The sequence below is a fragment of the Myotis daubentonii genome, chromosome 15 (genome assembly GCF_963259705.1).
Source record: "Myotis daubentonii chromosome 15, mMyoDau2.1, whole genome shotgun sequence".
Taxonomy (NCBI): Eukaryota; Metazoa; Chordata; class Mammalia; order Chiroptera; family Vespertilionidae; genus Myotis; species Myotis daubentonii.
This window is the reverse complement of record NC_081854.1, coordinates 7,012,181-7,021,721: the sequence shown is the minus strand read 5'-3', so window position 1 is coordinate 7,021,721 and position 9,541 is coordinate 7,012,181. Positions and strand designations below refer to the sequence as shown.

At 50.3% G+C, this 9,541-nt stretch overlaps 1 protein-coding gene across 2 annotated transcripts; it reads right to left on the bottom strand.

The window, feature by feature from the left end:
- Positions 1-3,653: 3,653 nt before the first annotated feature.
- LOC132216310 (kallikrein-7-like) lies at positions 3,654-8,885 on the bottom strand. 2 transcript variants are annotated; one of them, XM_059665478.1, is made up of 6 exons: positions 8,469-8,885; positions 7,932-8,059; positions 7,312-7,477; positions 6,879-7,126; positions 5,877-6,016; positions 3,654-3,821 (listed from the first exon to the last, which is right to left on the bottom strand). In XM_059665478.1, the coding sequence occupies exons 2-6, from the start codon at positions 8,002-8,004 to the stop codon at positions 3,666-3,668; spliced, it is 783 nt and encodes a 260-aa protein (XP_059521461.1). In that variant the 5' UTR covers positions 8,005-8,059; positions 8,469-8,885; the 3' UTR covers positions 3,654-3,665. The 2 variants fall into 2 exon arrangements, with proteins under 2 accessions (XP_059521461.1, XP_059521462.1); XM_059665479.1 differs by having other exon boundaries at positions 5,877-6,013.
- Positions 8,886-9,541: the final 656 nt, after the last annotated feature.

Genomic DNA, 9,541 nt, shown 5'->3' with positions numbered 1-9,541 from the left:
ATGAAGAATCTACTGAGCATTGACTGTGAGCCAGAATCTGTTCTGGCCTCTGAGGGCACAGCTTCCACAAAACTGCAAAATTCAGTCACAAAGCCCCTCATTCATTGGGTGGAGACTTTCAGTAAGGAAATAAGAACTTCACATTTATAGGTTGTTTTTTACGTGGCAGTGAGTGCTATGGAGAAAAATAAGACCAGTGGAGGCCTAGGGGGTTATTGGTTCCCTTGGATGTCAACAACCCCTGCAGTTATAATATTGGGAAAGTTGGTTGGAAAGACCCCATGTATAGAGGACTTTTGAACAAAATCTTGTAAGAGGTGTAGATGGATTCATGTAGCTTCTGGGGAGCAGTGAGTCCTGGGCAGAGCATCGGGCAGGTGAGAAGAGGAGGGAGACCTAGAATGTTCTAGCAGGGAAGACTTTTTTTATTGGAGCTGAATCAATCGGAGGGACAAGGGTGGGGGATGGGTTCAGAGGCCTCATAGGATTAGGAAGACAGGGGGATTGAGGACCAAGGTAGGACTTTGGCATTTGCATTGAGTAACAGAGGAACCATTGTCAGATGACTACTAGACGGCTGATCCCTAACAGTGGAATTGACCCTCACTTCTAACTCAGACCCCCAAATATGCTTCATTCCTCAGTGTGAGTCCATGATGTGTTATCTCAGTTCAGATCTTTAATCCAATTCCACCTGGGTCCCACAAGTTGACCCATCATAGACATTGTTGTTGCCTACCCAGCATGCACTCCTTCTGCCATTTGTCAGGACCTTGATTTCATTTGGACAACCTGCTCTCCTCATTGTGATCACAAATGAGCTTTACTGCACCAAGCAGGGAGGTTCATTTCTGCTGTGTAGGGATTGGTTTATAAATAGACATGTGATACAATGTTGGCCAATGAAGAGGGGAAAACCCCTGGGTTACTTCACGGAACTGCTCTCCTCTTCCCAAAGTGAGACAGAAGAAGAGTTCTTCTTGACTCTGTTAGACAGGGTCCCTTCTGGGTGTAAATTCTGGAAGGGAGGCAGCCCTCCCGGAACTGGGGAGGGAAGTGGCCGGGGGATAGAGCCATAGCTCTGGGGATGGACAAACAGAGAGAAAGTGTTGGTGATGGTCAGTGTCTTGAGGAGGTTGCTGAGCTGGTGAGTTAATGCTCCATGGAGCCCCTTCATCTCATGTCACCTGCAGGTTTCCTTCCTGGTTTAGTTTCTGTGTTGCTGTTGCTCCCACTGCCAGAGTCTTTTTAGGTAGACCTCGACATCATATTCAGATCTCATTGCAAGTCTAGATTTGGATCCCAAACCATCAGTTTCAAATCTAATTCTGAGCTGAATCTCCATGTGGAATCCAAATTAACCAACAAGCTTTTCCCAGTCTCCAGGGGTAGCTCTTCTTGCCATCTCCTTTCATTATAGAACTTAACTCTGAAACAGAATTTTTGGACTGGAACCCAAATTCTTTGTCTCCTGGAATCGAAGAATGAACCCACAGACAGAAAGTGGTATAGCAAAGGTGGAGATTTATTGAAGGTTAAGTAGACTCCCACGTGTGGAGAGAGAAAGAGTCCCACAGAACCGACTCCCATGTGGGAAGGAGGAAAGGGTCCCACTGAGTTCCTTTTCCCTATGGCTTATAAAGGTTGCAGATCCTGGTTCCTTGATATCCCCTCTGATTGGTCACTATTCCTTTAGACTGGTTACTATAGTAACTCCTGGGCTCAAAGGTTGAGTCTCAAATGGGAAATGTGAGGTTCTCCCACCCCCCGCCGCCCCCACCTTTCTTCCTTATTGTTTTCCTATTCTCTTTGGGCTTTCTTGTTCTCAGTCTGGATGAAGGGCTTCCTTCTCTTTATTTTGTAAATGTAGACCTTTTTCTGTTCCCAGCTCCTTCGTTCTATGGAAATATACCTTCTGCTTCTCTGCAGCCCTGTGCTTCCTCCATGGTCCCCTTCATTTTAAAAATTTCCTAAACCTATCCTATTTTACCCCTAAAATTCCTGTTTCAACTTGTATCATGTTTTGTTTGCTATGCATTTGTTCATTTTCTATTTCCCCACCTCACATGGGGCTGCATAAAGATAGGGACTCATAGCCCTAACCAGTTTGGCTTAGTGGACAGAGCGTCAGCCTGTGGACTTAAAGTTCCCAGGTTCGACTCCGGTCAAGGGCATGTTCCTTGGTTGTGGGCACATCCCCAGTAGGGAGTGTGCAGGAGGCAGCTAATCCATGTTTCTCTCTACTCGATGTTTCTAACTCTCTCTCTCTCTCTCTCTCTCTCTCTCTCTCTCATTTTATGAGTGGGGAAAACTGAGGGCTGTACAATGTAGAGGAACACGCCACTGTGTCAGTGGGAGCAGGAGGCAGGGTGAGATTCCAAAATCGGTTCCATTTTCCTTTCCTACCTCCCTCTGAGTAGGTCTCCTTGCCCCAACCTCGGCTCCTTAGGGGTCCCCACCCGTATTGTTCAGGTTGTAGAATTGCACGGGCACAGAAAGGGACACGGAAGGAAAGAGGCACCCAGGACTCCGTCCACAGGCAGTTAGGTAGATGCTCTTATTCTGTGACTATTCTGTGACTATTTCATTTTACTCGGTGACGATTGCATCCATATACGACTTTTGTTTCTTTTTTTTGCATTTAACATCAGGCAGCATACACATTCTGATGTGACACTCACAGTTCTGCATAATTATTATCCTGAACAGAGTCATTAGTCTCCTGACCTACATCCGTTTGTTGTAGACATAAGCCATGGAATAATTCGGGAGAGGTTCAGCATTTCCACTGTTTTGCTATGACAGATAATGTTGTGTGGGGTGCAGCTACAGTGTCTGCACAGGTTCAAGCCTTGGACTGAGGAGAGGGCACAGTCCTCTCATTGCCACGTGCAAGTCCCTCCCAGCACAATTATAGCCCCAGCTGCAGTTGTGAGTTTGAACCTATGGCCCGAACACGTGGCCCCACGTGCCTGAGTGATGTGGGCTTGATAGAGTTCAGGTGCATGTAGTAGAGTGGGATTGAAACCCATGAGAATGTTGTAACCATCTTGACATGCCCTTACATTGCCTCCTGGCATCTGCTATAAAATAAAAACATGGCTTGTGGGCACTGACACTGTCTCTCTCCACCCGAGAGGGCAGCGTTCCACCGAGACCCAGCTTTCATTCTCTTGTCTGTCTTTTCTAAGCCTTTCAGGGCCCCCACTCAGGGTCACTGACCCAGGCCGAGCTGGCATGGCACATAAGGCTCCCTGGGGCTGAGTATGCCATGGCCGTGCCGGCTCCCCACAATGTTGTAATGAATTCAAAAGTTGCCCATGTTTCAGATTGACCAGAATTTCTAGGTCAAAAGCGATGAATGAGATTCCAGACTCACCTTGCCTTACCTTGTGGGCTCACCTTTTTAACCTTGTGTCATAAAAATTGTTCTCTACTTCTGCTGGATAACACAGCGGGAGGCTGCCCGCATCTTCACCAGCACCGACGTTTTTGTGTTTTATGTTTAGCTCATAGGTTTTTGCAAATTTTTATTAGAATGTTGTTGACGGTTTCATACGACTTTGAAAATGATACAGTCAAATATGGCTGCAAGTCAGGACTGTCTTTATTTCTGGGAAGGCCCTGTTCAGGGCATAGGGACAAAGGATGAAAGGGTGGAGAGATTAGGAATTGGCCTTCATGGTATCATACAGCCATTTGCGGTACATGCATATGCGGGTGTATATCACTGGCTTAAAGGGCGGGATACAAGGGATATAGCCGGCAGACACCAGGCCTTGCAGGGAACCTTCGCAAATCAGCGGATTCCCGGAGTCACCCTGGAGGGGAGAGAGCAGATTAGCTTTGATTTCAAAATAACCAGCAATGAGGTCCCACAGACACCAGGCTTATCAGGCCTTTATCCCACCAGAACACAGCCTACCACCTGGCCAATGGGAAGAGACTCATTGTCTCTGCGGACCTATGGCGGAGCAGGAATGAATGCTATCAAGGAGAGGACCAACCAGGTTTTTGGAAGACATTGGCTTGAGCCCTAGTCAATCACAGGGAGAGGGCGGGGCTTCAAGGAATCAGAGCCCCATTTATTTGTCAAGCCCCTGGGAGAGGAAGTATTACCTCCAGGGAATCCTATACATTGCCTTCCCCAGGGATGGGGGACAGGGTAGTCCTGGAAATCAGGGGCGGGACCAATGCCCTAATTTACAGGCTCTAGTGCAAAATAAAAGTTCAGATCACCAGGTTCAAATATAGGAAGTTTAAGAAAATCGAGTGCGTTAAACCAAGTGCGGGACTGTCCCTAGTTTGCGACTCTGTGTCCCTGCGCACTTTGCAGAATTATGAATCAGGTCCTCAGTGGGGGACCAGAGGGAACCCCCCATTTTTTAGGACATTCAACCTTGTCCCATCACCTCTCTTCCTAAAACACACCATTTCACCACCCCTGAAAGCTTTGAATGCAGATGTCAGCAAGATAGTGGGGGTACAAAGAGGCAAAGGATGAAAGAGAGAGAGAGAAGGATGGAGGGAAGAAGAAAGGGAAGGATGAAGGAGACAGATAAGCAGAAAGTTTGGGGTAAGGAATGAGGCAGAGACGAAGAAAGTTAAAAAAATTGACAGAGGCCAGAGAGCGAGGCAGAGAGGAAGGGAGGGAGGGAGGAAGGGAGGAAGGGAGGGAGGGGGAGAGAGAGAGATCACAACACAGAACACAGAGGGAACCAGAAAATGAAATGAGGTGTGAGGACCTAGCTGGTTTGACTCAGTGAATAGAGCATAGACCTGCGGACTGAAGGGTCCCAGGTCGATTCCAGTCAAGGACACATGCCTGGGTTGCAGCCTCCATCCCCAGTGTGGGGCGTGCATGAGGCAGTCAATCAATGATTCTCTGTCATCATTGCTGTTTCTCTCTCTCCCTACCCCTACCTCTCTGCAATAAATAAAAATATTAGAAATAAAAAGAAGTGTGTTGTGAGGAGAGATAAGGGGAGCTGGTTCTGAGAGTCAGAGAGGAGGCTACAGAGATGAGGAAGGGAGAACAAAGAGGAGGGGCTCCTTCTTTGTTCAGAATTAGAACCAGATACACAGACATAGAAGCAGGGCATGAGCTGCAGGCGCATCTCAGTGACTGCAACAAACATTTTAAGGCATATTTTAAAAATCAAATTTAATATGAAAAAAAATCCATGAGGAACCTGCTTTCCAGTTTTTTGTTTTTAATTTTTTCTTTATTTCAGAAAGTAAGGAGAGGGAGAAAGAGATAGAAAGGACAATGAGAGAGAATCATTGATTGGCCGCCTCCTGCACGTCCCCTACTGGGCATTGAGCCTGCTACCTGGGCATGTGCCCTTGACTGGAATCGAACCTGGGACCCTCTTGTCCGAAGTGCTATGCTGGATCCACTGATCCAATCCTGCTAGGGCGGTATTCCAGTTTTAGATAAAGACAGGGTCATTACCGTGCTGTTCTGAATCACATAGAAGCCCAAAGCCAACGGGAAATCCAGAATTTTGTTGAAAATTCTGATGCTTTGCTCATCATGGATAATTTTTTAAAAATTTCATGGGAATATGATATTTCCTGGTCACTGAGCTGTTGGTGTGCCCTTAAAGCTTGTGCTTGTAGCCAGTGCCTCAGTGCCCTCCTCATACTCCCAGTCCCATTCCCACCCCCAGTTTCTATCCAAGGCCACACAGGCCCCCGTGGTTTCCCACCCTCACCTGGGCAGAGAACTGAGTAGACAGAGCCAGGAAAGTGGGGCTGGTAAGGTGTGAGGGAAGGCTCAGCACCAGGGTCAGGCCCCGGGGCACTGGACGGAGAGGGAGACAGGCCTGGGCTGAGAAGAAGCCGAACCCAGGGCAGGGGAGGAGGGGACTCACTCTGCAGCTGTCTGAGAGCCCGTCCGGGGGAGCCGCACAGAGCATGTATTTTTTCAACAGGTACCGGTAAGACTGCTGGCATTCCTGGTAGGAGATGATGTTGACATTCGAGCACATGAGCTCTGATGGATTTGTTGCTGCTGGAGAAGTTGGGGGGGGGGGGTGGTTGGACAGTCAGAGGCTGGGTCCTGTGGACCTGTGGGTGCTGATGTAAAGGAATGGGGACCCTGGACATGGAAGGAGGAGGAGCTGGGTGACCCAATACGATGGTTATGAAAAGGGTCCTATTTCTTGGACTCCCGGGTCTTCGGAAGGTAGGGAACTATGTCTGAACTCCTGGGTTTGAACTTACTGTGCAGAGTGGTCCCTTATAGCACACCCACCCCACTCCAACTCTCAGAGTCCTGGAGTTCAGGTGAACCCAGCTCTGGGGTTACCTTCCCTGCATTTGCTCTGATCTGGAACCTGGAGGCAACTAAAGCCAGATGCCGGCACTCTACCTCCACCCGCATTCGTGAGGCCAGGTCAGGGCGTTGGCGCCCCGCACGTTCCAGCTCCAACCTCCCTAGTGGCATCTACCAAGGGAGGGACAAGGTGCTGTCATTGTTGGACGCCTCCTGGGTAGAGGGGTGCCTGGGGAACAGGTCTCCTTTCGTCTGAGGGAGATGGCGCCTGAAGGCCAAGACTCCTGGGTCTGAAGGTGGAAATGGCTGGGAGCCTAAACACTTGGCTCTGGGTGAGTTGGTGACTGGTGTTCGAAACGCCTGGGGCTGTGGGATGGAGGCCTGGGATCCAAGGACTATGGGACTGGGTGGAGGTATGTCTAAAGGTCAGGCTTCCTGATCTGACGGTGCAGAGCCTAGGGGTCTGGTTTCCTAGGTATGAGAATGAAAGTGAATGACGGGGGCGGTGTCTGGAAACTTGGGTGTGTCCACTGTGTTTGCTGCCTGAGGAAGAAGGGAGCTGGGACCTTGGTGACTGGGGTCGCAGCGGCAGCCTCACCTGCATCCGCAGTGGTGAGGCCCCAGCCAGACACAGTACAGCTTGTCCCACGGCCTTTGCAGCTGGACGGCAGGTCGATTGTGCTCACAGTGGGCGAGAGCGTGGCCGGGCTGCTCAGCTTCACCAGCATGATGTCATGATAATAGGTGCCGTTGATATACCAGGGGTGGATGAAGGACTCTGTGGCCCTCATCCTCTCGGCACGCCCATCAACCAGAAGATCACTACCCATTTGCACAATATACTCACTTAAAAAAAAAAGTAACGATCAGAGGGAGACACTGTGATTAAGAGAAGGTTACATAGGCCCAGAGTAAGGACAACAGAAGAGAGAGAGAGAGAGAGAGAGAGAGAGAGAGAGAGAGAGAGAGAGAGAGAGAGAGAGAAGGACCCAGAAGGGACATGGAGTGGCACTGGCTTCCCCGTCCCATACCTCTGGTGGCAGTGGGCGACAGTGAGCACCCACTGCTGGTTGACCAGCACGCCTGAACATTGGAACTCATTGTTGTCATACAGGGCCACCTGCCAGGGATGGGACCCTCTTGAACATGGAACTCCATTAATGATCCTCTCCCCAGTATCCTGGGCTGGATGGAGACCTGGAAAAAGCGTGGGTAGCGGGCCTCAGGGGAAGGCTGAGGCTACAGTAGATGGATGCCTGAAGACAGTGATGGAGAGGGAGACAGACAGAGAGGCATGGAGAAGGGCAGAGGCAAACATGGAGCCCAGGGCAGACACAGCTGCAGACGGAGATGGAGAGAGATGGAGGGAGGTGGCTCAAAAACTCAGGGCAGGAGCTGATTTGGAGGCAGCACCAGCTTCTGATGAGAGAGACACTGAGGGCGGGAAGCAGCCTGGAGGGCACCCAGAGCCCAGGAGTCAGGAGGGAGCAGGAAGAAAGGGGCCCAGCCCAGGGGGCGGGTCTCCGTGGGAGGAGGCTGCTGCAGGGGAGGGTCCTGGCTCAGGGGCTCCTTGGAGAGAGGGGGCCTGGAGAGGGGAGGTGGGGGACTGTGAGGCCCAGGGCAAGGTCAGGACTCCCAGGCTGGTCCTCACCTTCTTGTCCAGCAGATCCCAGGGCGAAGGACAGCAGTAGGAGCAGCAGGGGCTGGAGCAGGGGACCTGCCATGTGCCCTGTCTGAGCCTCTGTGGCTGCCACGGAGGAGGGGCCTTCTGTGCTGAGACTGGAAAGACAGAGAGTTCAGGAAGCAGGACTCCTGGTGTCCAGGTCCTTTCCCTTTGCTCAGATCCAGGAGCCCTCCACCTCCCCGCTCAGACACAGAGCCCCAGTATGCACCCACCTCCTCCCTCAGACCCAGGAGCCCAGCCTGTACCCACCTGCTCCCTCTAGACCCACAAGTCCAGGCCAGAGACAGCCTTCCACGCAGATGAACCTAATGATCGGGCTTTCTGTCCCTCCCCATTTTAATTCTATGTCCCAAGTTCCTTTAAGGTAAAAGACCCAAAACTCCAAACCTCTAGCCCCTCCTTCTCACAACCAGATATTGGGCCTCTACTGCTCTGCCCTCAAGAGGAGGAGCGAGCTGTGTGTCCAGATGCACCTGCCCCACCCCCCATGGGATTTCCTCTCACCTGCAGGGGGTCTGGTCTGGTCTTCAGTCTGGGTTGGGATTCAACCGTGCCCAGCCCTGTGCAGAGTGGCCCTCTTATAGCCACCCGCCCCTCTCCAACTCTCAGGGTCCTGGAGTTCAGCGAACCCAGCTCTGGGGTTACCTTACCTGCATTTGCTCTTATCTGGCACCCGGAGGCTGCTAAACCCATATGCCCGCACTCTCCTCCACCCTCATTCCTGAGGCCAGGTCAGGGCCTTGGCTCCAGCATGTCCCAGCTCCCTGGTGGCATCTACGAAGGGTGTGACCAGGTACTAGCCTTGAGGGGCAGGAGCAGGAGTCAAGGATGGACTGTGCCCTGGGTCCTCCTCTGTGGCCACTTTTCTTGCCCTCAGCCCCTCTCAGGGGTGGCCTAGACCTTATCCCGTGACTCTGAGCAGCTTGTGGGAACTTGTCAGGCTGAATCCCAGACGTGTCTTTGAGCCTGAACCCAACTGTAATATTGGGGTATGGATCTAAAGGAAGGCTTTCCTAACTCCACCTACTAAATATGTACTTTTTTCACTTATTATACTTTGATTTCTGTACATCATCTGAATGTCTAACAAAAAAGTCTGAATATTATAGGACATTTTATTTACTCCATAAAAAGTCTTAAAGAGCCCTAGCCAGCTCATTAATATGCTTTGTCCAGCAGACCAAATGTCCTGGGTTTGATTGCAGTTAACGGCATGTACTTTGGTCACAGGCTCCTCCCCAGCCTGGGCCCTGATCGGGGCTCGTGCAAGAGGCAACCAATCGATGTGTCTCTCTCACATTGATGTTTCTGTCTTTCCCTCTCTCTTCCACTCTCCCTAAAAACCAATGAAAAAATATCCTTGGGTGAGGATTAACAACAACAACTAAAAGTTAAAAAATAAATTTAAAAAGTCTTGGGCAATTGCTTCTCTTAGAATGATTACTCCTACCATTATTCTACACTATAGCTGTCGTCTGACTTATGTCACTCTTTCACATTGAAGTGCCTTTCAATCGCTTTCTTTACAATGATGGTGGGATGAATTTCTTTGCATTTTCATCTTTCCTCATTGTATT